Source organism: Somniosus microcephalus, chromosome 1 (genome assembly GCF_052327205.1).
Source record: "Somniosus microcephalus isolate GS21.2 chromosome 1, FLI_Smic_1.0, whole genome shotgun sequence".
In the NCBI taxonomy this organism is placed as follows: domain Eukaryota; kingdom Metazoa; phylum Chordata; class Chondrichthyes; order Squaliformes; family Somniosidae; genus Somniosus; species Somniosus microcephalus.
Genome location: NC_140987.1, coordinates 225,142,819 through 225,169,997, shown reverse-complemented (window position 1 = coordinate 225,169,997; position 27,179 = coordinate 225,142,819). Strand labels below are relative to the sequence as shown.

Here is a 27,179-nt window from a genome sequence, read left to right as displayed (position 1 = left end):
GTGTCGCCACAACTACTCACAGGTATAGATGTTCTTTATTCTGTGCCCTGCAGCGTAGCTGTCACCATAAGGTGCCGCTGGCAGAAGTAGTCTACTTCCTGTCCTAGCGCTCACTCGTGATTGAGTTCTTGATGGATGAGGTTTCTTTAATCCAATGTTGATGACACCCCCCACCGGTATTCAAAACAAAAAGATACACGTTCAGGCCCTGGTGACTTGCCAAAAATAGTGGTAAAAAGATCCACAAAGACCCATGTTTACTTGAGTAGTAATGAATTTAGTCATTGTTTCAGTTCAATACATTTATTTCTTCAGTCAGCGTGCAAAGCACTTTACAAGCAAAGTAGGTTAAACAGATATGAGTACAGGAATGTAGACATGCATTTCTTTCACTGTTCTAACTATTCTAAGCACAACATTTCTATTTTTATATGATTCTTGTCCCCCTGGTAAAATTTAATCTGCCTCTTCTCCCTTGATTGGATTCCTTCTGTCACCTGACTTAACATGTCACCTCCCCTCCAGTCACTTTGCATTGCCTCTAGACTGGTCCAAGGCCTAGGTTGTCCTGCACATAGCATTTCCTTATCTCATCTGTCCTCATGTTTTTATCTATCTGCTTTCTGTGTGAAAGGCAGCTGCATTTTAATGACTCCTTTGTTTTTCAAACTTTTACAGCCAAAAGGCCTTCTTCTGACAGGCTTTCGGGGTCCAGGCACAATGCTTTATTTCAATCAATCACACACACACACACACACACACCATCTCGTAATAATGTTTCCTATTCGCTATGGACCCTGAAAGCCTTCCAGAAGAAGGCCTTTTGGCTGTAAAAGTTTGAAAAACAAAGGAATGTTTCCTATTTGCTATGCTAAATTAGCTTTTAGTTTCCCACCTATCTTTATAGTGAGCTAATTTCTTAACGTCTCAGTTACTTGATTTTTATTTTGTATGCTAAGCTGACTTTTAATTTCCCATCAAGCTCTCTGTGTCTTCCTTCTCCTTGTTCCAACCTGTCCATGTTCCAGCAGTATGAGTGCCGGTACGTCACAACATGGTCTGTACGATTGCCAGGGATCTCAGAACATGGTCGGTACAAGTGCTGGGGATGTCACAGCATTTCTAGGGTTCTGTGTCTGAGCTGAGAAATGGAACTGTGCATAGACTGGGAGCAGCAAAATATCATTAAAAGATAAGTGTCACATTTAAGAATGAACTAAAGAGAAAAGTACCCATAAATAAGTGGATCAAAGCAAGGATTTAGTAACCCAAAGACAAATAAGAAGTGATTGATAGGTTCAGGCAACTTATTGTGCAGATCTGGATCAAACCAGTACCAAATTCCCATGAGGTAGTATGGGGTCCAGCAGATCATGAAAGAAGTGACAAATGCAATGGTCATTTTTATTGTTTTCATGCGAGCTTGTGGTAAGACATTCCTTGATCGGTTCAGGTCCATCTCTGTAAAATAAATATTTTGAGAAATTCAGCACTTCCTAAAGTAACATGGAGGTCAGCTGTGAACACCAAAATGCACAATATGGTAAATAAAGTGTGGTTCTAAAGTAGCCTTGAGGAAGAACATTGAACAATCCTGAGTGCAAGCCAACTAGAAAACCAGCTGATCGCAATTGAACCAGGTGTAATATCTTCTGACGTGTACATTCATCTTCCTGGACTATTCCATTCTTCCCCAACATTGCAGTGGCACTATCCAACTCCATCCCTACTCCTGCATACAAAATGTAACACTGTACGTGCTAAAAAGAAAATGGGATTGCTTGATACTGTGCTAATACTTTGGTATTTCAGTTCTGGGACCTGGGATTGAATCTAGCCCGCATTGACAGAATGAAAGTGCCCTCTTGTCTATAAGGGCACTATGGAAAATTAGTTTGAGCAGTCTCCACCTAGTTGGGATTGGCACTTGCACATGGGTAAAATTCCTACCCCAGAAAGCTCGTAGTGTGACTGCAGTGGGAAATAGAACGTTCACACTGGTTTCTGTCTCTCCTCTTTCCCTTCTGTTTCTGTGTTTTATAATCCTTTTTTCACTTTCTTACTCTTCTGTTTTTACCTTTCTCACTCTCCCCCACCCCAATTTGTCTCTACAAATATTTTCCCCTATTTCCATAGAATTCACTTTGAGAGGTACCTTATAAATGCAAGCTGCTGTTGCTCTGGGGAGGAAATTGATCAGCAAGGCAGCCCAGAGAGTGCCCGTCAGAGAAAAATGGAAAACAACAGTGGAGATTTAAAATGGAGAAAGAGTCTGTTCATAAAAGACTTCAGTCAACCTCATGCCAGCTGAGGCCCAAGAAAAACAAACGTTAATAACCTCGTTAATATCAGGGCCAATGTCTCTTATTTAGAACACTTCAATTTAGAGCTCCACTTAACCTTGTCACTCTAAGAAGAACAACCCCAGCTTCTCTAGTCTCTCATCCTTGGCAGCCCCTCATAGCTTTGCAATCCCTCCTAAATGGTGTCCAGAATTGAACACAATAGTCCAGCTGAGGCCTAACCAGTGATTTATAAATGTTCAGCCAAACCGATTTGAGAGATTGCCAAAATTTATGAATCATAGAATCATAGAATGATACAGCACAGAAGGAGGCCATTCGGCCCATCGTGCCTGTGCCAGCTCTTTAGTAGAGCTAACCAATTAAACATAAGAACATAAGAACATAAGAAATAGGAGCAGGAGTAGGCCAATCGGCCCCTCGAGCCTGCTCCGCCATTCAATAAGATCATGGCTGATCTGATTCTAACCGCCAATCCACTATCACAGAACCATCTCCTGAATCTAACAGAATTAGACACACGAAATAGGAGCAGGATCAGGCTACACGGCCCCTGGGCCCGCTCCGCTACCCACAGGGCCATGACCGATCCGAACCTAGACTCATGTCCAAATTCCTGCCCGCTCCCCATAACCCTTAATTCCCTTTACTTCTAGGAAACTGTCTATTTCTGTTTTAAATTTATGTAATGATGTAGCTTCTACAGCTTTTTGGGGCAGCATATTCCATGGACCTACCACACTCTGAGTGAAGTAGTTCCTCCTCATCTCAGTCTTGAAAGAGCAGCCCCTTATTCTAAGACTATGCCCCTAGTTCTAGTTTCACCCATCATCGGGAACATCCTCCCCGCATCCACCCGATCCAACCCCTTCACAATCTTATATGTTTCAATAAGATCGCCTCTCATTCTTCTGAACTCCAATGAGTAGAGTCCCAATCTACTCAACCTCTCCTCATATGTCCATCCCCTCATCCCCAGGATTAACCGAGTGAACCTTCTTTGTACTGACTCGAGAGCAAGTATGTCCTTTCTTAAGTATGGACACCAAAACTGTACGCAGTATTCCAGGTGCGGTCTCACCAATACCTTGTACAACTGAAGCAATACCTCCCTATTTTTATATTCTATCCCCCTAGCAATGAAAGCCAACATTCCATTGGCCTTCTTAATCACTTACTGCACCTGCATACTAACCTTTTGAGTTTCGTGCACCAGGACCCCCAGATCCCTTTGTACTTCAGTACTTTCCAGTTTCTTGCCATTAAGATAATAACTTGCTCTACGATTTTTCCTGCCAAAGTGCATAACCTCACACTTTCCAGTATTGTATTCCATCTGCCAAATCTCTGCCCACTGACTTAGCCTGTCTATGTCCCCTTGCAGGTTTTTTATGTCCTCCTCACTCACTACTTTCCCTCCCATCTTAGTATCATCTGCAAACTTTGATATGTTACACTCGGTCCCCTCCTCCAAATCGTTAATATAGATTGTAAAGAGTTGGGGACCCAGCACTGACCCCTGCGGAACACCACTAGTTACTGATTGCCAGTCTGAGAATGAACCATTTATCCCAACTCTCTGCCTTCTGTTAGATAGCCAATCCTCTATCCATGCCAGAATATTACCCCCAATCCCGTGATTTTTTATCTTAAGCAATAATCTTTTGTGTGGCACCTTGTCAAATGCCTTTTGGAAGTCTAAATACTCTACGTCCACTGGTTCCCCTTTATCCACCCTATATGTTACTTCCTCAAAGAACTCCAGCAAATTTGTCAAACATGACTTCCCCTTCATAAAACCATGCTGACTTTGTCCTATTAAATTATGATTATCCAAATGTCCTGTTACGGTCTCCTTAATAATGGACTCCAAAATTTTACCTACCACAGATGTTAGGCTAACCGGTCTATAGTTTCCAGCCTTCTGTCTACTGCCCTTTTTAAATAAGGGTGTTACATTAGCAGTTTTCCAGTCTGCCGGGACCTTTGCTAAGTCCAGGGAGTTTTGGAAAATTATTACCAATGCATCCACAATCCCTACCGCCACTTCCCTCAAGACCCTAGGATGTAAGCCATCAGGTCCAGGTGATTTATCCGCCTTGAGTCCCATTATTTTACCGAGTACCACTTCCTTAGTGATTTTGATCGTGTTTAGCTCCTCCCCCCCTTTAGCCCCCTGTTTGTCCAGTGTTGGGATATTCTTAGTGTCTTCTACTGTAAAGACTGATGTAAAATATTCATTCAGTGTTTTTGCCATCTCCATATTTCCCACCATTAATTTCCCGGTCTCGTCCTCTAAGGGACCAACATTTACTTTAGCCACCCTTTTTCTTTTTAGAAAACTATAAAAACTCTTACTTTCTGTTTTTATATTTTTTGCTAATTTACTTTCATAATCTATCTTCCCTTTCTTAATCAATCTTTTTGTTATTTTTTGCTGTCTTTTAAAGTTTTCCCAATCCTCTATCCTCCCACTAGATTTGGCTACCTTACATGCCCTTGTTTTTAGTCGAATACTATCCTTAATTTCTTTACTTAGCCACGGATGGCTGTCTTTTCTTTTACACCCTTTTCTTCTCAGTGGAATATATATTTTTTGGAAGTTGTAAAATAACTCCTTAAATGTACACCACTGATCATGTATCGTCTTACCCTTTAATCTATTTTCCCAATCCACTCTACTCAATTCCGCTCTCATACCTTCATAGTCTCCTTTATTCAAGCTTAGCATGCTTGTTTGAGATCCAACCTTCTCACCCTCTAATTGAATATGGAATTCAACCATGTTATGGTCACTCATTCCAAGGGGATCCTTTACTAGGACATTTTTAATTAATCCTGTCTCGTTACACAGGACCAGATCTAAGGTTGCTTGCCCCCTGGTCGGTTCAGTTACATACTGCTCAAGAAACCCATCCCTAATACACTCACTGAACTCATCCTCAAGGCAGCCCTGCCCAATTTGATTTGTCCAATTAATATGATAGTTAAAATCCCCCATAATTATAGATGTTCCCTTATTACAAGCCTCAACTATTTCCTGATTGATACTCCGTCCAACAGAGTTGCCACTGTTCAGAGGCCTATAGACTACGCCCACTAGTGCTTTTTTCCCCTTATTATTCCTTACCTCCACCCAAACTGTTTCATTATCCTGATCTTTTGACCCAATATCATTTCTCTGTATTACAGTGATTCCTTCCTTTATTAACATAGCCACCCCACCTCCCCTTCCTTCCTGCCTGTCCTTCCTGATCGTTAAATAACCTGGTATGTTTAATTCCCAGGCATTGTCACCCTGCAGCCATGTTTCTGTAATGGCCACAAGATCATACCCATATGCAGTTATTTGTGCCATTAACTCATCTATTTTGTTACGAATGCTACGTGCATTCAGATAGAGAACTTTCAAAGATGTTTTGTGACACTTAGTTCCTGCTTTTGCCCTTTTTATTACTTTACCTTTTACTCCATACCTTCTGCCCCTTCCTGACACGCTCTGGTTTTTAATTTCCCCACTGCTACCTAAGTCTATGACCTTCTCTGTTGTCATTTTTATTATTTGCTCTCTAGGAACCTCCCCCCCACTAGTTAGTTTAAAGCCCTCTCTACAGCCCTAGTTATATGATCCGCCAGGACTCTAGTCCCAGCACTGGCCAAGTGAAGCCCGTCCCAACGGAACAGCTCCCTCCTGCCCCAGTACTGGTGCCAGTGTCCCAGGAAGCAAAACCCATTTCTCCCACACCAGTCTTTGAGCCATGCATTTAACTCTCTAATTTTATTTGTCCTAGCCAAATTCGCTCGTGGCTCAGGTAATAATCCAGAGATTATTACCCTTGTGGTTCTGCTTTTTAATTTGGCCCCTAGCTGCTCAAACTCCCTCAGCAGAACTTCCTTCCTTGTCCTATCTATGTCATTGGTACCAACATGGACCACAACAACTGGATCCTCCCCCTCCCACTCCAAGTTTCTCTCCAGTCCAGAGGAGATGTCCTTAACCCTGGCAGGCAACACAGCCTTCGGGACTCTCGCTCTCTATCCATCCCCCTAACGATACTATCCCCTACCACTACAACATTTCTTTTAACTCCCCCCACTTGAATGGCCCCCCGCTCCATGGTGCTGTGGCCAGGTTGCTCATCCTCCCCGCAGTCCCTGTTCCCATCCTCACAGGGAGTAAGAGCCTCGAACCTGTTGGACAAGTGCAAGGGCTGCGGCTCATCCAACACTACCTCCTGGATCCTCGTACCTGCCTCACTTCTAGTCACACCATCCTGACCCTGGCCACGGACTACATCTGAATTAATTAATCTAATTGGTGTGAATACCTCATGATACACAGAGTCCAGGTAACTCTCCCCCTCCCTGATGTGTCTCAGTGTTTGAAGCTCGGACTCCAGCTCTTCAGCATGGAGCCGGAATTCCTCGAGCAGCCAACACTTACTGCAAATGTGATCACCGTGAGCATCAATGGTGTCCACCAGCTCCCACATGTTGCAGCAGCAACACATCACCTGATCTCCCATTCTATCTAATTAATTAAATTTATTAATATTATTCTTAAATATCCTCTGCCCCGATTCTAGATGGTGAATATCACACCTTAGAAACTATAAACCAAAGAGATTTAAGCTTAAGAAGGGAGAAATACTTACCAACCAATCACTTACCCGCTTTCTGGTGACGTCACACTTGGATTACTTTTTACCTCTCTCCTTCCCTCCGAGTTCCCAGGCTGGAGCTTGGTACGCCTTACCTGGGTCTCTGGGGCCTTTTATAGCCCCGCTCTGCCGCTCGAGATTCCCGCCGACGCTCTGAGGCCTTACCTGGTCTCTGGGACTTTTATAGCCCCGCTGCTGCCGCTGAGTTCCCGCCGACGCTCTGAGGCCTTACCTGGTCTCTGGGACTTTTATAGCCCCGCTGCTGCCGCTGAGATCCCGCCGACGCATTGAGGCCTTACCTGGTCTCTGGGACTTTTATAGCCCCGCTGCTACCGCTGAGTTCCCGCCGACGCATTGAGGCCTTACCTGGTCTCTGGGACTTTTATAGCCCCGCTGCTACCGCTGAGTTCCCGCCGACGCTCTGAGGCCTTACCTGGTCTCTGGGACTTTTATAGCCCCGCTGCTGCCGCTGAGATCCCGCCGACGCACTGAGGCCTTACCTGGTCTCTGGGACTTTTATAGCCCCGCTCTGCCGCTCGAGATTCCCGCCGACGCTCTGAGGCCTTACCTGGTCTCTGGGACTTTTATAGCCCCGCTGCTGCCGCTGAGTTCCCGCCGACGCTCTGAGGCCTTACCTGGTCTCTGGGACTTTTATAGCCCCGCTGCTGCCGCTGAGTTCCCGCCGACGCACTGAGGCCTTACCTGGTCTCTGGGACTTTTATAGCCCCGCTGCTGCCGCTGAGTTCCCGCCGACGCTCTGAGGCCTTACCTGGTCTCTGGGACTTTTATAGCCCCGCTCTGCCGCTCGAGATTCCCGCCGACGCTCTGAGGCCTTACCTGGTCTCTGGGACTTTTATAGCCCCGCTGCTGCCGCTGAGTTCCCGCCGACGCTCTGAGGCCTTACCTGGTCTCTGGGACTTTTATAGCCCCGCTCTGCCGCTCGAGATTCCCGCCGACGCTCTGAGGCCTTACCTGGGTCTCTGGGGCCTTTTATAGCCCCGCTGCTGCCGCTGAGTTCCCGCCGACGCTCTGAGGCCTTACCTGGTCTCTGGGACTTTTATAGCCCCGCTGCTACCGCTGAGTTCCCGCCGACGCATTGAGGCCTTACCTGGTCTCTGGGACTTTTATAGCCCCGCTGCTACCGCTGAGTTCCCGCCGACGCTCTGAGGCCTTACCTGGTCTCTGGGACTTTTATAGCCCCGCTGCTGCCGCTGAGATCCCGCCGACGCACTGAGGCCTTACCTGGTCTCTGGGACTTTTATAGCCCCGCTCTGCCGCTCGAGATTCCCGCCGACGCTCTGAGGCCTTACCTGGTCTCTGGGACTTTTATAGCCCCGCTGCTGCCGCTGAGTTCCCGCCGACGCTCTGAGGCCTTACCTGGTCTCTGGGACTTTTATAGCCCCGCTGCTGCCGCTGAGTTCCCGCCGACGCTCTGAGGCCTTACCTGGTCTCTGGGACTTTTATAGCCCCGCTGCTGCCGCTGAGTTCCCGCCGACGCTCTGAGGCCTTACCTGGTCTCTGGGAGTTTTATAGCCCCGCTGCTGCCGCTGAGATCCCGCCGACGCACTGAGGCCTTACCTGGTCTCTGGGACTTTTATAGCCCCGCTCTGCCGCTCGAGATTCCCGCCGACGCTCTGAGGCCTTACCTGGTCTCTGGGACTTTTATAGCCCCGCTGCTGCCGCTGAGTTCCCGCCGACGCTCTGAGGCCTTACCTGGTCTCTGGGACTTTTATAGCCCCGCTGCTGCCGCTGAGTTCCCGCCGACGCTCTGAGGCCTTACCTGGTCTCTGGGACTTTTATAGCCCCGCTCTGCCGCTCGAGATTCCCGCCGACGCTCTGAGGCCTTACCTGGTCTCTGGGACTTTTATAGCCCCGCTCTGCCGCTCGAGATTCCCGCCGACGCTCTGAGGCCTTACCTGGTCTCTGGGACTTTTATAGCCCTGCTGCTACCGCTGAGTTCCCGCCGACGCACTGAGGCCTTACCTGGTCTCTGGGACTTTTATAGCCCCGCTCTGCCGCTCGAGATTCCCGCCGACGCTCTGAGGCCTTACCTGGTCTCTGGGACTTTTATAGCCCCGCTGCTACCGCTGAGTTCCCGCCGACGCTCTGAGGCCTTACCTGGTCTCTGGGACTTTTATAGCCCCGCTGCTGCCGCTGAGTTCCCGCCGACGCTCTGAGGCCTTACCTGGTCTCTGGGACTTTTATAGCCCCGCTGCTGCCGCTGAGTTCCCGCCGACGCTCTGAGGCCTTACCTGGTCTCTGGGACTTTTATAGCCCCGCTGCTGCCGCTGAGTTCCCGCCGACGCTCTGAGGCCTTACCTGGTCTCTGGGACTTTTATAGCCCCGCTGCTGCCGCTGAGTTCCCGCCGACGCTCTGAGGCCTTACCTGGTCTCTGGGACTTTTATAGCCCCGCTGCTGCCGCTGAGTTCCCGCCGACGCTCTGAGGCCTTACCTGGTCTCTGGGACTTTTATAGCCCCGCTGCTGCCGCTGAGTTCCCGCCGACGCTCTGAGGCCTTACCTGGTCTCTGGGACTTTTATAGCCCCGCTGCTACCGCTGAGTTCCCGCCGACGCACTGAGGCCTTACCTGGTCTCTGGGACTTTTATAGCCCCGCTGCTGCCGCTGAGTTCCCGCCGACGCACTACCCTGCTCTCTCCCGATAGCCCTGTAAATGTTTTCCCTTCAATTTTTTATCCAATCCTCTTTTGAAAGTTACTATTGAAACTGCTTCCAGCCCCCTTTCAGGCAGTGCATTCCAGATCACAATAACTCACTTTGTAAAAAAATGTTTCCTCCTGTCGCCTCTGGCTCTTTTGCCAATCGTCTTAAATCTGTGTCCTCTGGTTACCGACCCTCTGCCACTGGAAACCGTTTCTCCTTATTTACTCTATCAACACTCTTCATGATTTTGAACGCCTCTATCAAATCACCTCTTCACCTTATCTGCTCTAAGGAGATCAAACTCAGCTTCTCCAGTCTCTCCACATAACTGAAGTGTCTCATCCCTGGTACCATTCCAGTAAATCTCTTCTGCTCCCTCTCCAAGACCTTGAATTCCTTCCTAAAGCGTGGTGCCCAGAATTGAATACATCACTCCAGCTGAGGCCGAACCAGTGTTTTATAAAGGATTAGCATAACTTCCCTTGTTTTTGTACTCTATTCCTCTATTAATAAAGCCAATGACCCCAAATATTTTTTAACTGCCTTCTCAACTTGACCTGCCACCTTCATACACCCCCTGGTCTCTCTGTTCCTGCACCCCGCTTTACATTGTACCATTTAGTTCATATTGCCTCTCCTCATTCTTCTTACCAAAATGTATTGCTTCACACTTCTCTGCATTAAATTTCATCTGCCATGTGTCTGCCCATTTCAACAGTCTGTTTATGTCCTCCTGAAGGGTGTTACTATCCTCCTCATTGTTTACTACATTTCCGAGTTTCATATCCCCTGTAAACTTTGAAATTATGTCCTGTATACCCAAGTCCAGGTCATTAATATAACAAAAAGAGCAGTGGTCCTAATACCAACCACTGGGGAACACCACTGTATACTTCCCTCCAGTCTGAAAAACAACCTTTCAACACTACTCTGCTTTCTGTCCCTTAGCCAATTTTGTAACCATGATGCCACTTTCCCTTTAATCCCATGGCTCTAATTTTGCTAACAAGTTTATTATGTGGTACTTTGTTAAGTGCCTTTGGAAAGTCCAAATACACATCAACCGCACTGCCCTCATCAACCCTCTCCGTCAGAAAACCTGATCAAGTTAGTCAAACACAAATTGCCTTTAACAAATCCATGCTGTTTGTCATTTATTAGCCCATACTTTTCCAAATGCTAATTAATTTTGTCCCGGATTATTGTCTCTAAAAGTTTCCTCACCACCGACGTTAGGCTGACTGGCCTGTAGTTACAGGAAACTCTTTTTTATCCGGCACCGATGGGACTGGCGTAGTTTATCAAAAAGTCTGGATTACAGAGAGGTATACTTACTAGGGTATGAGAGCCCCATACAAGGCCACAGATCCAGGCGTCCCTGTTGCATGGCAACAGATGCAGAAACCCCGGTTACATGGCCACAGATCCAGGCGTCCTTGGTGCAGGAACCCTGGTTACATTGCCACAGATCCAGGAACGGCCACTAATATCAAATAAAACTTACCTGAACCTACTCCTGAATTTTGCCGGTTAATAGAGATTTCTGGTTATTTAGGTGCCGGTAAAAAGAGAGTTTCCTGTACTGGGTTTATTCCTTTCCCCTTTCTTAAACAGGAATGTAACATTTGCAATCCTCCTGTCATCTGGCACCACCCCCATATCCAAGGAGGAGTGGAAGATTGTGGCCAGAGCCTCCGCAATTTCCACCCTCACTTCCTTCAGTAACCTAGGATGCATCCAGACTTTACTACTTTGAAGGCTACTGGCCACCTTTTAAATGCCTCCTCTTTATCTATTTTTATTGTATCCAATATCGCTACTGCCTTCTCCTTTACTGCTGCATTGGCAGCATTCTTTTCTCTAGTGAAGACAGATGCAAAGTGCTCATTTAATACCTCAGCACTGCCTTCTGCCTCCACAAGAATATCTTCTTTTTGGTCCCTAATCGGCCCCACCCTTCCTTTGATTACTATTTTACTATTCATGTGTTTACAAAAGACTTTTCAGTTTCCTTTTATGTTAGCTGCCAATCCATTCTCATACTCTCTCTTTGCCCCTCATTCCCTTTTTTATATCTCCTCTGTACTTCCTATTTTTAGCTTAGTTTTCTACTATATTATGAACCGTATAATTGTCATAAACCAACTTTTTGTGTCTCATTTTAACATCTATGGCCTAGAAATTGGGTTGGTAGCGCCGGCGCTGAGCGCCTAAAGAGACCTAGAATTGGGGCAAAGCCCTATGTTGGGGCGGACGCTATGAAGATAGCGACAACTCAGATATTGACTGTACATTTAGCACCTGCGCTAAGTGTTTGCGCGCGCCCGCGAGCGCAAGCAGTTCATGACGTCATTTCAGTGTGCAACGCCTTCTAGGATCACCTGAGCGCATATTGGGTGGCACCCGGAGCCTTAGCGCCCAGCGCTATTAGTGACAGTTCGAAGGAGGGCTAACAAGCCCTTCTTGGAGTAGGGGGGTGCTATTTAAAGGGGACAGCTTTAGTGCAGAATCTTCTGCCACTTGGCCTGCTCATTGCGATCGTTGCTAGAGAGAGTTGGTGAGCTAATGTGGAGCGTAGTTCTGGGAATTTAGCTTGACAGTACTTGGGTCCTTCAAACCTGTCCGAAGCACTTGCAGCACTACACCTAAAAGCCTTTTGACCAACTGGCATCGGAATGAGAGTTTGTTTGGAGGGCGACGGCCTCATCGCCCAACACTGTGAAGGGGCAGAGAGACGGCAGGAGAGAGGGCTGGGATTGGCCAGAAGGAGGAGGGGCAATGGAGGTCGGCCAATCCGACGGGAAGCTGCGAGGGTCTTTAGGCAGCAGGTGACAAGCCTTGACATGTCGGAGGAGCAGTGTTTGGGAAGGCTCCGATTCTGGAGGGACATTGTTACTGACCTGTGGCACCTGTTTGGTCAGGATCTGCAGCCGCGTGAACGCTGCAGAACCTTTCTGTCCATGATGGCTAAACTGAATGATGGCCTCCATTTTTATGCCAACGGATCCTTTCAGCCAGCCATTGGGGACATTGCGACTGTCGCTCAGGTTGCAGTCCACTGTTGCATCCGGCAAGTTACAGAAGCCCTTTATAGGCGAAGGCGTCAAATCATGACCTTCCCTCGGACCCTGCACAAGCAGGCGGAGGGCGCGCAGGGTGTCGCTTCTATTGCGGACTTCCCCATGGTGCAGGGGTCGACTGACAGCACACACGTAGCTTTGAGGGCGCCATGCCATCATCCTTAGGACTTCCACAACCACAAGGGGTTGCACTCCCTCAACATGCAGCTGGTCTGTGACCACCGCCAAATCATCATGGCAGTCACCGCGCATTTCCCAGGGTGCAGCCACGATGCCTTTATCCTGCGGTTGACCTCAGTTTGTAACCTTTTTGAGGGGCTGCCTCGAAGACGAGGCTGGCTTACTGGGGACAAGGGCTATCCTCTCTGGCCATGGCTGATGACAACACTCCGTGTGGCCGACACCCCAGCAGAAGAGCTGATCAGCAGCGGCCATCAGGCGACCAGGCACAGTAAACAGCACACTATTGGTGTTGTCAAAAAGCGTTTCCAATGTCTGGAACATTCGGGGGGATCCCTGTAGTACTCGCCGCAGCAAGTGGCACACATCATCGTCGTCTGCTGCATGCTCCACAACTTGGCGAATCGACGCACCCAGCCAATTCCAGCTGTCCCTCAACAACCAGCAGAGCAGGCAGAGGAGGAGGAGTATGAGGAGGAGGAGGAGGAGGAGGAGGAAGAGCAGGCGGAGGAGGAGGAGGAGGAGGAGGAGGAGGAGTATGAGGAGGAGGAGGAGGAGGAGGAGGAAGAGCAGGCGGAGCAGGCGGAGGAGGAGGAGGAGGAGGAGTATGAGGAGGAGGAGGAGGAGGAGGAAGAGCAGGTGGAGGAGGAGGAGGAGGAGTGTGAGGAGGAGGAGGAAGAGCAGGTGGAGGAGGAGGAGGAGGAGTATGAGGAGGAGGAGGAGGAGGAGGAAGAGGAGGAGGAGGAAGAGCAGGCGGAGGAGGAGGAGGAGGAGGAGTATGAGGAGGAGGAGTATGAGGAGGAGGAGGAAGAGCAGGCGGAGGAGGAGGAGGAGGAGGAGTATGAGGAGGAGGAGGAGGAGGAGGAGGAGGAAGAGCAGGCGGAGGAGGAGGAGTATGAGGAGGAGGAGGAGGAGGAAGAGCAGGCAGAGGAGGAGGAGGAGGAGGAGTATGAGGAGGAGGAGGAGGAAGAGCAGGCGGAGGAGGAGGAGGAGGAAGATGGAAGGGCTGCTGAAAGTGGAAGGGCCATACGCCAGAGGCTCATCTGGACTCGTGTCGAGACCCCTGTGGCGGAATGATGAGAGTCTTAACTCATGCGCACTTTGGATGTTTGAGGGCCTCTGAATGCCAGCATCACTGAAACTAGTCACATGCACCATGCCACATTGAAACTTCTGTTTATTGGCACAAAAGTCTTTCATTACAGCTAAACAACGTAATGTCAACAGAAACCATAACTTTCAAAATAACTGTGAACTGTTCGGCAAAGCCGCAAAACTCAACAAACCTTCTGCAAATATAACAGCAGGTGAGGGTGTCCTTGAATTTGGACAAACAAACGTCTCAGCACCTCCCTCTACAATTGGCCCCTTGAGGGAGAAGGACTTCTCTTTCGCGCCTGGCCCCTTCCCTCCCTGCTGCTCCTACGTAATTGGACCCCAGTGGCGGCCTCAAGGCTGGGGGACGCCTGCTGACTGTCTGGAAGCGCAGAATCCCCTGAGGGACGGCCTGGCCGACCTCTGGGCTTGGAGGGTGCGGATGCAGGATGCTTGATGTGACCATGGCTGGAAGCAGTGTGGCCTGCAGGTGGTGGCAGCTGCAATGCAGGCGTCCCAGCGCTGGCATGTGCAGTGGTCTCCTGCCGAGAGAGGACACCTGCACCATGGTCGGACGACACACTGGCTATCTGAGGGGAGCGGCTCAGCTCATCCGCCACAATCGCATGCTCCACTGATTGCTGGCCTTGTATGGGACTGGAAGGGCCCGGGGTGATCCTAACTGATGCAGAGAGGGTGGCTACAGTGAGAGATCGTGTTGCGTCAATCTGGCTGTGGAGGAGCCCAGCAAGTGACTGCGTGGCAACAGTGAGGACCTGTGTGCCAGGTGCCAGTGCTTCGGAGAAGACCTGGACAGTTCTTCCCATTGCTTCGGACAAGCCAGGTGCCGACCGCTCCACTGCCTCGGACAAGCCCTGCACAGACCTTTCCAGGGATTGTCCGAAGCCCTGAACAGTCCTTTCCATAGCCGACTCAAAGCCGTGGACAGTCCTCTCCATTGTTGGGCCAAAGCCCTGGATAGTCCTGTCCATTGTTGCCCCGAAGCCCTGGATAGACCTGTCCATTGTTGCCCCAAACACCTGCAGAGTCCTGTCCATTGTTGCCCCAAAGCCCTGGAGAGTCCTCTCCATTGTTGCCCCGAAGTCCAACATACTCTTAGCCAATGAATCTATTGACTCAGGCATCTTCTCGACTGCAGCCATCAGCTCCGTGTGTCTGACCCGGGCCTGTTTGCTCATCTCAGCCAGGCGACGCACCTCATCTGCACTCTGTGCAGCAGTCATCACGACCTGCCTTGCCCTCCGGGGAGACGGTAGCCGAACTTGCCTATCCCCCGTGCGTTGCTGCATGCCGCTTGGTCTGGCAACTGGTTCATCCTCAGAGCACCCCCCTCCCCTCCAGGGGACTACTATCCCCAGTCTGTAGATGTGTCAGCTCCCCGGATTCTGCAACGGCTGGTCCGGATTCCTCCTGGTCCTCGCCTCCGGTGGCACTGGCACTGGCAGCTTCAGTGCGTTGAGCCCGACTTGGTGCTGCTTCATCTGAAAGTGGGAGGTGGAAGAGTGGCTTTAGCAAAAGGACAGGTTTGCTGAAAGGCATGCCAGATTGCGGCAAGGCTCTGACATGGCTGCACACTGAGGATGCATGCTGGCGGGGGGACCAAGTGGAAGGCAACAGGTGAAAAAGGTGAGAGTCTTACCCTCGCTGTCGGTAATGGGGTCGGCAGATGCAGTGGTCACAGGACCAGACAGACGTCCTCCAAGTATCTGGTGCACTCTCTCCTCCAGATCCGTGAGAGTGACCACTTGTGGAGGTCCGCCACCAGTTCGACGTTGCTCCTTCCGGATCACCGCCAGCTTGGACTGCAGGGGAAAGAAGGGGAAGTTCTGTAACATGATGCCTTGAGAGATCATCGCATGCCCCCCAAGGTGCAAGAGCCCTTACATGAGGCCTTGAGACATCTGTCCATGTGTGTGCCCAGAAAGGGCCATGGGTGCATGCTGACAGATGGCCATTGGGGCATCATTGCAGCAGGGTGCCCGAAGTCAGCTGCAGATGGAGGGAATCAGAAGATTGCTAAACCATCACTCACCCTAACGATCCGTGTGAGGTCATTGAATTTCTTCCTGCACTGAACAGGGGTCCTGGCCGCCATGCTGCTGGAGTTGACCCTCACAGCAACCTCCCTCCAAGATCGTCGGTAAGCCTTCTGATTCGGCCTTTTGCCATTATCCGGATACAGGACCTCTCGATGGCGTTCAACTGCAGCCACCAAGTGGTCCAGAGCCTCAGTGCTGAAGCGCTCTGCTCTCTGTCTATCCTTCTCCATGCTGAACAAGTTTGTACTGCCAGACAAGGGCGAGCGCCGAATCTGAGGCCTACAGGGCGTTGGGTGTTGAAGCTCAAGCTGACTGACCCACCCATTTAAGAGCCAGCCGGCGCCTGGAGGTCTCGTGGTTTCCCGTAATTGAGATCACCTGCGCTGCACCCGTCCGCGTCGATATTGAGTAGCGCCTGAACTTTTGCGCCTTAAGAGCACCGTGCAACGGCTGAATTAGCGCCTCAATCCCCTTTGGGGGCGATGCAACCCAATATCTCGCCAGGCAGCGATAACTTTCGTCTGGCTATAAACTTAGCGCTCCGCCAGTTCTAACGCCTCAAGCGAGGCTATACCCAATTTCTAGGCCTATATCTTTAGTTATCCAGGGATCTCTAGCATTGGATGCCCTTGCTTCTCCCCATGGGAATGTGTCTACTCTGTACCCGAACCATCTCCTCTTTGAAGGCCTCCCATTGTTCAATGACTGTTTTGCCTACCAATGTTTTCTTCCAATCCACCTGGGCCAGATCCCTTTTAATTCACTGAAGTTAGCCCTCCTCCAGTTAAGTATTTTTACACTTGATTGCACCTTATCCTTTTCCATAACTATTCTAAACCTGCTATTATAATCACTGTTCCCCAAATGCTCTTCTACTGAAACATGCTCCACTTGCCCCACTTCATTCCCCAGAACTAGATCCAGCACTGCTTCCTTCCTCATGGAAACATTCTGATCAAGAAAGTTCTCTTGTACGTTTTAGGAATTCCTACCCCTCTATGCCCTTTACACTCATACTGTCCCAGTCGTTTCCCACATTACAACAGTGACTCCACTTCAAAAATACTTTGTTGGCTGTAAAGCGCTTTGAGGCGTCCAGTAGTCGTGAAAGGCGCTATATAAATGCAAGTCTTTTCTTTCTATATCGGGATAATTGAAGTCTTTAATGCTGTTCTTCTTTAAATAAGTGGGAAAAAACCACCCTTTTTCCTGTCTGGCAATCAGGGCCAGAGTGGTCTCCTGGGCTAATTTTAATCACCTAAGGTGGTTGGAAAGGAATTTTCCATTCCCCCTAAAAAGCCTGGGTTTTTAATTTGGTTTTCACCTCTCCCAGGAGATTTCATGGATTCAGGTGGGGTGGGGTGTGTCTGTATTGTGATACACAATACATCATAATTATATGGGGCAGCTTGGATAGACCAGTAGGTGTTTTCCTGACCATCATTTTTCATATGCTCGATAGAAATCTCAGTGATGAATTTCACTATCTATATAAACTAATTTTTTTTTTTTTTCAAACTAATGATGAACTGCTGCTTTGAGGTATCTACAGTTATTAATACATCTTAACCTGATGTATAATATATTTTTTCTGTAAACATAGGCCCACCCCTATAAATAGGTGACTGGAAAGTTTGTGAACATACGATTAAATTTTGGGTGCAGAATGTTTGTCATCTTGATGATTATTCTGAAATTGCAGATCAGCATGATGAAAAGAGGGATGACAAACAGGAATCCAAAGGTGAAGAAGTTGTAGAATGCCTGGTCCCACTGACCCTGAAAGCTTTCAAGAGTCGCGCATTGTGAGAAGGAGAATGGTTCTGAGTAGTGGATCATTTTGAAGAGCCATAACTGCAAAGAAAGATGAAGAAGAAACAAAATCAAAGTCAGTTACAAGAAGGAGAGCAATTCTTTTTATTTATTCATTCTCAGGATGTGGGCAAGGCCGGCATTTATTGCCCATCCCTAGTTACCCTGGTGGTGCCTCTTCTTCTTTGAATCATTGCAGTCCATGTGGCGAAGGTGCTCAGTTGGTTTGATACAACTGAATGGCTTGCAATGTCACTTTAGAAGTCAGATAAGAATCAACCATGTTGGTGTGAGACTGGAGTCACATATAGGAAAATTTCCTTCCCTCAACAACAAAAACAACTTGCATTTATACAGCACTATAACTCTAAAAAAATTAGTGAACCAGTTGGGTTTTTACGACAATCCGATAGCTTCATAGCCACGTTTACTCGTACCAGCTTTTTATTTCCAGATTTTTTAAATGGCCTGTCTCACAGGACTGTCATACCTTTTAATACCTTAACCTGAAAGAATGTGTGTCAGAATCTGATCTTCTGTGGATGTGATTGATTTTCCGTTATTAGGAAATAGCTACCTTAACATCTGCCTCAGCTACTCAATGGATCAGTTGCATTTATCCACCTGTTACAAATTTTGGGGGACAAATTGGGCTCTGTACTGCCTGTTTTTTAGGCACTAATAGGCCTCCTAAAGGTCAAAAATCAGATTCTAGATGCATGCACACTCTTCCGATGGGAAGTGCACCATATGTCATCTTGGTACAGAAGTTTGTGCACGCCATTTTGGTACAGTAGACCGCTGGCAGCATGCAGAACAGATAGATTATGACACCAATCAGTGTGCAATGCTGATTTGACACCAGCACTGCCATTTTCGAATGCCACGCTCTAGCCAACACCTTTTTCTTAACATCCCCCACCTGAATACGTGTTTAACAGCATGAAAACCTTCTCACCAGCACTACTTAAAGGGATCATGAACCACTTACAGGTGAGTTACTGAATTATTTCTTCTGGCTGCTGGTGCAATTCTATGCGTTTTTGGAGCTTTCCTATAGTCATTTAAAGTTTCAATAGTCTACAAGGAGTGATCAGTCTGGTGCTGATGTACGTTTTTGCTGGTGTAAAGGCTTGTGCTGAAACAAGTTGCTTTCAGGCATTGGTGGTCTGGTAGGCCTTCTTCTTGGAATTGGGCATGACTGGGAGAATGAAGAGAGGCCACACAGAGCAGGACAAGCTGCTAGAAGAGGAAGGAGGAGCAGGGGAGAAGGGCTCTCAGCATAGAAACATAGAAGGAGGCCATATCCACCCAGGGTGTTCAGGGAACAATTCTCTTACCTCAACTTCAGCGAGGACCAATGCATGAGATGTCTTCACTTCACTAAAGAGGTTGTGACTGAAATCTGCCAACTGCTGCAGCCACAAGGGCAAGGACCGCGATGCCTGTGGCTGTCAAGGTGACCGTGGCTCTTAACTTTTATGCGTCTGGCTCCTTCCCGGCTGCTGCTGGAGATATAAGCAACATCTCGCAGTTTGCAGCATACTGCTGCATAAGGGAGGTCACTGAGGTTCTCTATACAAATAGAGACAGCTTCATCTCATTCCCTTTTGCCAGAGACAAGCAGGTGGAGCGAGCGCAAGGATTTGCTCGGATTGCAGGCTTCCCCATGGTGCAGGATGCCATTGACCGCTTGCACATTGTTTTGCGTGTGCCTCATGTGAACTCTGCCTTTTTCCTGAACCAAAAGGGATCTCACACTCTCAATGTACAGCTGGTGTGCGACCGCAGGCAGCGCATCGTGCAGGTGAATGTCGTTATCCTGGTAGTAGTCATGATTCCCTCATCTGCAGCAGTCCTCTGTGCCAGCTGCATTTGACCCACCACGGCAAGTCAAAGGCTGGCTACTAGGCAACAAGGTTATCCACTCATGACATGGCTCATGACTCCGGTCCGTAACCCACACACACGTGCACAGTAGGCCTACAATGAAAGCCATGCTGCCACAAGGAACATTATAGAGCATGGCATTGGTTCCGCTGCCTGGACCACTCTGGAGGAGTCCTGCAGTACTCAGCTGAGCGGGTATCAAGATTTGTGGTAGTTGAACAGGAAGAGGACGGGAGCATGCAATGTACACAGCCCGTTTCTGCCTACGTGATCAAATAATTCATAAGCGATGCCAGTAACCTCAACCACAACTCCCCATTCACCAACAGTCCCATGCTCCTTACCTTTCCTCTATCACTGACCATCACATTGTCCTCCTTCCGACAACACAAAAATAAAAGCCACTAAAAAATGCACTTTCCAATCCAAATTTATAAATTAAATCATGACATACAAGATTAGGTATTTGAAATGAAAAAGGGTCATCTGACAAAGGGTCATCCACCTGAAATGTTAACTGTTTCTCTCTCCACAGGTGCTGCCTGACCTGCTGAGTATTTTCAGCATTTTCTGTTTTTATTTCAGATTTCCAACATCCGCAGTATTTTACTTAAGTACTTTTGAAATGTAGTTACTGCTGTAATGTAGGAAATGTGGCAGCTAATTTGCATACAGCAGGGTCCCACAAATATGAACCATGGCAGTGAGATAATGACCAGATAATCTGTTTTAGTGAAGTTGGTTAAGGGATAAATATCGGAGAGGACATGGGGGAGAACTCCAATGCTCTTCTTCGAATAGTGCCATGGTGTGGCGGAGCCACTAAGGGACTCCAATCAATTGTATATAATTCCCTTTAATAATATGTTGGCTGCAGCCTGAGTCTGTATCTTTGTTTTCACTGTTTACATGTACAGAGCGCAATCACTTTAATAGCGCGGGCAAACGCAATGACGTCACGCCGTTCATCACGTGATCCCCCACTGGCGGGAAAAACGTGATGACGTCATGACGTCAGCCACGGGACCGCCCTAGCAGTCCTCGTGGAGCCTCCGAACTGACTAGACCTATATTCGATGTTCTCCTGTAGTTATCCGTTAAACTCTGTTACTTTTCATTAAACCTCGTTTATTTGATCGCCTGAGTGGACCTCAGTCTTTTGGATAGGAACTAGACATTCCTACATTGGTGACCCCGACTTTTGCGAACGGTTTTCGCAGAAGTTACCGAACATGGGATCGAACGCCGTTGCTTTAAAGCTACCACAGTTCTGGGAGCAACAGCCAGCCACGTGGTTCATCCAGGCTGAAGCCCAGTTCGCCATCAGGAACATCGTTGCGGATCAGACCCGTTACTATCACGTGGTCTCCGCCCTCGACAGTGCCACAGCCTCGCGGATCATCAGCCTGCTTGGTAATCCACCAGAAGACTGCAAGTATGATACGATAAAGGCGCGGTTGTTACAGGTCTTCGGGCTCACGAAGTCGGAGCGCACCCGCCGGCTGCTCAATATGCCCAGCCTCAGGGACTCCAAGCCGTCCGAGCTCATGAGCCAAATGCTCACGCTCCTGGGCTCCGAACTGAAATGCTTTCTCTTCAGGGAGCTATTCCTCAGCCAACCACCGGAGCAAGTTCAAGCTGCCCTAGCCAGGTCGGAAGTCACCGACTGCGCAGAGCTGACTGCCGATGCAGACAAGATCTTCGCGGTGATGCAGCAGTGCTGCGCTGCCATGAGGTGCCCATCCCCCACGGACGCCGTTCCAGCCCCTCAACCTGCGGGGTTGTGCTTGTACCATGCCCGTTTTGGCGTGAAAGCAAGATGCTGCCGCCCTCCCTGCAGCTTTTCGCTCAAAAAAAACAGCAGCTACCCTGTCGAAGGAGGACCAGTTATAACGAGCGTCCCGCGGCTGCGATGGCAATCGGTAATTCGGGAAAACTCCTCTTCATCAACGATTCCCTATCTGGTCGACGTTTCCTTTGCGACACCGGGGCGCAGTGTAGCATCCTACCCGCGTCCAATCTTGATCTACAAGTTGGGGGGCATGGCCCCTCCCTCCAGGCGGCTAATGGCGGAGCCATTCGGACCTTCGGAAGCCGGCGGGTCCAGGTGTGCTTCGGCGGCCAGCGGTTTTACTGGGATTTCATCACAGCCAAAGTCTCCCAAGCCATCCTCGGGGTGGATTTCTTGTGCGCCAACGGCCTCCTGGTGGATGTACGGCACCGCCGGTTGATCAATGCGGCCACTTTTCACTCCATCCCGTGCTACCATGGTAACACCATGGCACGCACTGTCTCCTGCACGTCCCCACCTCCGGATGACTGCACTTGTCTCCTCGGAGATTTCCCTGACCTGACCAGACCCACTTTCTCTTCCACGGCCACGAAACATGGTGTCGAACATCACATCACCACTACTGGCTCCCCGGTCTACGCACGGGCCCGGCACCTCGAACCTGGCAAGCTCGTGGCTGCGAAAGTGGAGTTCGACACGATGGAGCGGCTAGGGATTATTCACCGGTTGAATAGTCCCTGGTCTTCGCCTCTCCACATTGTTCCAAAACCCGGCGGCGGATGGCGGCCTTGCGGCGACTACCGACACCTAAACGACGCCACTACTCCTGATCGGTACCCGATCCCTCATATTCAGGATTTCTCTGCACATTTGGTGGGAAATACCATTTTTTCAAAAGTCGACCTTGTCCGTGGCTACCACCAGGTCCCCGTACACCCGCAAGACATCCCGAAAACTGCAGTCATCACCCCATTCGGCCTGTTTGAATTTCTGCGGATGCGTTTGGATTGAAGAATGCTGCACAGGCTTTCCAGCGCTTGATGGACTCCGTGCTTCAGGACCTCAAGTTTCTATTCGTCTACCTCAACGACATCCTCATCGCCAGCCCTAATAAAGAGGAGCACATCTGCCATTTGCGCACCCTCTTTAGATGCCTCAGTCAACGCGGCTTGATCATCAACCCGGCCAAGTGCCAGTTCGGCCTGCAGCAGATTGATTTTTTAGGCCATCGCATCACATCAGACGGCGCAATTCCCCTGCAAACGAAGGTGGAGGCAGTTACTTCGTTCCCGCCCCCGCAGTCCGTCAAGGCCCTGCAGGAGTTCCTCGGGATGGTAAATTTTTATCACCGGTTCGTCCCTAATGCAGCTCTGCTCATGCAGCCCCTGTACGAGGCCCTCAAGGGCAAGTCCGGCAAGGATCCGATCAGCTGGACGGTCGAAATGGACTGGGCGTTCATCGACACAAAGGGCGCTTTAGCCAACGCAACCATGCTGGCACACCCGCTGCCAGGTGCCGCCATCGCCCTTACCACCGATGCATCAGACTACGCTATCGGCGCAGTGCAGGAACAGTGGGTGCATGGGACGTGGCAACCGCTGCCGTTTTTCAGCCGTCAGTTGCGGCGAAACGAACGAAAGTACAGCACGTTTGACCGGGAGTTGCTGGCCCTTTTTCTGGCCATCCGCCATTTCCGGTTCTTGCTAGAAGGACGTCCGTTCACGGCTTTTGTGGACCATAAGCCACTAACGTTCGCTATGGCCAAGACCGCCGAACCTTGGTCAGCTCGGCAACAACGTCAGCTAACGTTTATCTCAGAATTCACCACTGACATTCAGCATGTGTCCGGTAAGGACAACCTGGTGTGGATTGCCTCTTCCGCGCGACCGTTCATGCAGTCCAGCTCGGCATCGACTATGCCCTCATGGCTGCGGATCAAGCCTTGGACCCGGAGGTCCAATCTTACAGAACCAACCCCTCTAGCCTCCAAGAGGCTGACGTCAAATTCCATGCCGCGGGCACTACGCTACTCTGCGACGTCTCTGTAGGAGATCCTCGCCCTATCATCCCGGTCGCCTAGCGCCAAAAAGTTTTTGACGCCATACACGGGTTGTCGCACCCTGGCATAAAGGCCTCGCAACGGTTGATGTCGTCCAAATTCGTGTGGCGGGGCATGCACATGGATGTTCACGACTGGGCCAACACCTGCGTGGTCTGCCAAAAGGCCAAGGTGCAGCGTCATGTCAAGGCTCCATTGGTCACTTTCGCCATTCCGGAACGTCGGTTTGATCATGTGCATGTGGACCTGGTGGGGCCACTTCCGCCTTCGCACGGGTTTACTCATCTTCTTACAACGGTGGACCGCACCACTCGATGGCCGGAGGCAGTTCCTCTGTCTTCCACCACTTCCGCAGACGTCGCCAGGGCATTCATCTCCTCTTGGGTCGCCCGCTTCGGGGTACCGGCAGACATCTCATCTGATCGTGGGCCGCAGTTTTCTTCGGAGCTCTGGAATGCTGTGGCTCAGGGGCTCGGCATCAAGCTACATCGCACCACCGCCTACCATCCACAGGTGAACGGCCTGTGCGAATGATTCCACAGGTCGCTCAAAGCCGCACTGCGAGCCAGCCTTCAAGGCGCGGGCTGGGTGGACAGGCTTCCATGGGTCCTTTTGGGTCTTTGTACGGCACCTAATGAAGATCTTCAATCGTCCTTGGTGGAGCTCGTGTATGGCCAGCCGCTACGCGTACCAGGGGATTTCCTTCCGTCTCCAACAGAGCCATGGTCCGCGTCCCAGCAGCTCATCAGCCACCAGGAGGCAGCCAGAAGTTTCGCTCCAGTGCCTACATCGCATCACAGCTTGCAGAGCTCCCATGCCCCAGCTGAGCTGAAGAACGGCGACTATGTGTTTATCCGCCATGACGCTCATCGGGACCTGCTCAAACCCCCTTACACTGGTCCTTTCCGTGTGTTAGAGCCGGGAGACAAATCTTTTTCAGCCGATGTTGGAGGTAAACCGGACCACATTTCGGTTGACCGGTTGAAGCCTGCTCACTTGGACCTTGACCGCCCAGTCGAGATCGCACAACCGCCGAAACGTGGCCGACCGCCCACAGTCGCCATGCCAGATCAAAAGCAACCGCCCGCCAGCTCGCCCGCCGTCCATCAGCTTCCACTTCAAGGCTACAGAAGTCGATCTGACAGGCTTGTCAGGCCTCCTCGCCATTTTACTTTTGCTATTAAAGACAATTCTGGGGGGCGCATGTGGCGGAGCCACTAAGGGACTCCGATCAATTGTATATAATTCCCTTTAATAATATGTTGACTGCAGCCTGAGTCTGTATCTTTGTTTTCACTGTTTACATGTACAAAGCGCGATCACTTTAATAGTGCGGGCAAACGCGATGACGTCACGCCGTTCATCACGTGATCCCCCACCGGCGGGAAAAATGTGATGACGTCATGATGTCAGCCACGGGACCGCCCTAGCAGTCCTCGTGGAGCCTCCGAACTGACTAGACCTATATTCGATGTTCTCCTGTAGTTATCCGTTAAACTCTGTTACTTTTCATTAAACCTCGTTTATTTGATCGCCTGAGTGGACCTCAGTCTTTTGGATAGGAACTAGACATTCCTACAATGGTATCTTTTATGCCCACCTGAGAAGGCAGATGGGGCCTTGCTTTAACCTCTCAGGTTAAAGATGACGGCCTAGAAATTGAGTTGACGCCGCGCCAGGGCTTTAGCGCCGGAAATTTAGCGCCGGCGCTAATTCCGTTGCGCGCGCCAAAAATTCAGTAGCGCCGCGCCCAGACGGCTGCCGGCGCTACTGGCGGGCGTGAGTGCCTCCCAATGGGCGCTGAGTGCCGCATTGCGGCGCTAATCCGGCGCTGCGGCACCCGATGCGGTGCGGCAGGCTGGGGAAGTGCAGGCCTCCTCCTCCCGTTAAGGAGGCGCTGCCTTCACCCGATCGCTGGCCGTTTGATTTTTTCAGAAATGAGCCCGGCACCTCGGACAAGTGCCGGGCTTGCAGGCCAGACGCATCTGTTCCGCGGGGGGGGGGGGTGGAGGAGTCCGGGGAGGGAGGGGCGGGCAGGCGGCCGGCGGGAAAGCGGCCGGCCGCCGCGCGACCTTAATGCGCCGGCGCTAACTTGTGTAAGACTCGGTTGCCAGAGTCTTAGTTGCGGCTGCCACGGGCGAGGCGGCCGCAACTGAATTTCGGCGCTGGGGCCCGTCGGCATGGCAACCGGGACGCTGCGCACACCGATGACGTCATCGGTGCCGGCGCAGCGCTACCGGTGCAACGCCGCTTTAGGGCCCCAGGGAATTTTCCAACTGGCCATAACTCTGGCGCTAGTCCCTCTAGCGCCTCAAAAGCGGCGCTAAGGCTAGTGAATTTCTAGGCCGACATCTTCAACAATGCAGCATTTCCTCAGTACTGCACTAAAATGATTTTGTGCTCAAGTATCTGGAGTGGTACTTGAACCCGCCCATAACCTTTTAACTCAGAGGCGAGATTGCTACTTCTTAATAGGGTATTGTGCACAACAACAGACCCATCATCTCACAACATGCTGACTTAGTTTCATGGATGAGCTCCAGAATATTTTATTTTGCAATACTATTGTTCCTCACTTTGAACACAAGTTTCACGATACAAAACGCACATACACACAAAACACTATCAAACGGCAATCCGCAGTTGAAATAAGAACACATGATTGTTGGTTGTTCACGTTAAAATTAAAGCCAGGGTCTACTTTGGCTTGAGATAAAATCTTTGGAATAATTAAGTTTTTATTCAGAAACAGTTGTTAATATTTATAGCTATAACAGCAAAGTTTCAAATCTCTATAATATTTCAACACGCCACATAATAACGATTATGAAAGACATGCATATCAACGTAGAGTTCACCTGAGGTAAAGCCAAGACCAGACTCAAGAGCCAAACCGCGCCGACCATGTACTTTCCAGTGTGGACACCTTTTGTTACGCTCTTCAAGGGTTTCGTAATGGCCAGACAGCGATCCACGCTGATCATCACCACCACGAAGGCAGGGCAGTACATGGAGAAGAGTTTGAGAAAGTTGAGGACCTTACAAAGGAACTCGCCGCCGTACCATTGCACCGTGATGTTCCAGGCGCCATCCATCGGCATGACGATTAGGGTCTCCACCAGGTTGGCTGCGATGAGGTTGTCGAGCAGCACCTTGAGCCGCGACGTCTTCTTCTTGTGCTGCTTGGACAGTTTCACCAGGAAAATCGCGTTCACGGTAATGGAGAGGATGAAGAGGACGAAGGTGATGGCCACCCTGATGACACCCGAGATGGTAAGAGTTGGCAGATGCAAGGAGCAGTTGGACGCAGAGGCTGCCAGGCTCTCATTCAGAGGGAGGAAACTATTCTGTCTGGATTCCATGTAGCGCACCAAGGTGTCATTCTGCTGGGAGCTTAAAGACATGATGGTCTTGGGCGCAGGGAAGTGAATCTGGCCGTGTGTGCATGGGTGCAGCCAAGTTCGTCAGCTGTTACTCCCTCTGTGTGCCTGCAACAATCTGGCAAAGTCAAATTCAATCAGAGGTAAATATGATCCGTCACTAAGGTTTATGGAACCCTGATAGTGAAGAGTGCCTGTAATCCCT

The 27,179-nt window shown here is 50.0% G+C and overlaps 1 protein-coding gene across 1 annotated transcript; it reads right to left on the bottom strand.

Annotated features, from left to right (window-relative positions):
• Nucleotides 1–804: 804 nt before the first annotated feature.
• On the bottom strand, nt 805–26,971 carry LOC147124643 (gonadotropin-releasing hormone receptor-like). The gene is made up of 3 exons (XM_086001974.1): nt 26,453–26,971; nt 17,688–17,895; nt 805–1,461 (listed from the first exon to the last, which is right to left on the bottom strand). The coding sequence occupies exons 1-3, from the start codon at nt 26,954–26,956 to the stop codon at nt 1,217–1,219; spliced, it is 957 nt and encodes a 318-aa protein (XP_085858100.1). The 5' UTR covers nt 26,957–26,971; the 3' UTR covers nt 805–1,216.
• Nucleotides 26,972–27,179: the final 208 nt, after the last annotated feature.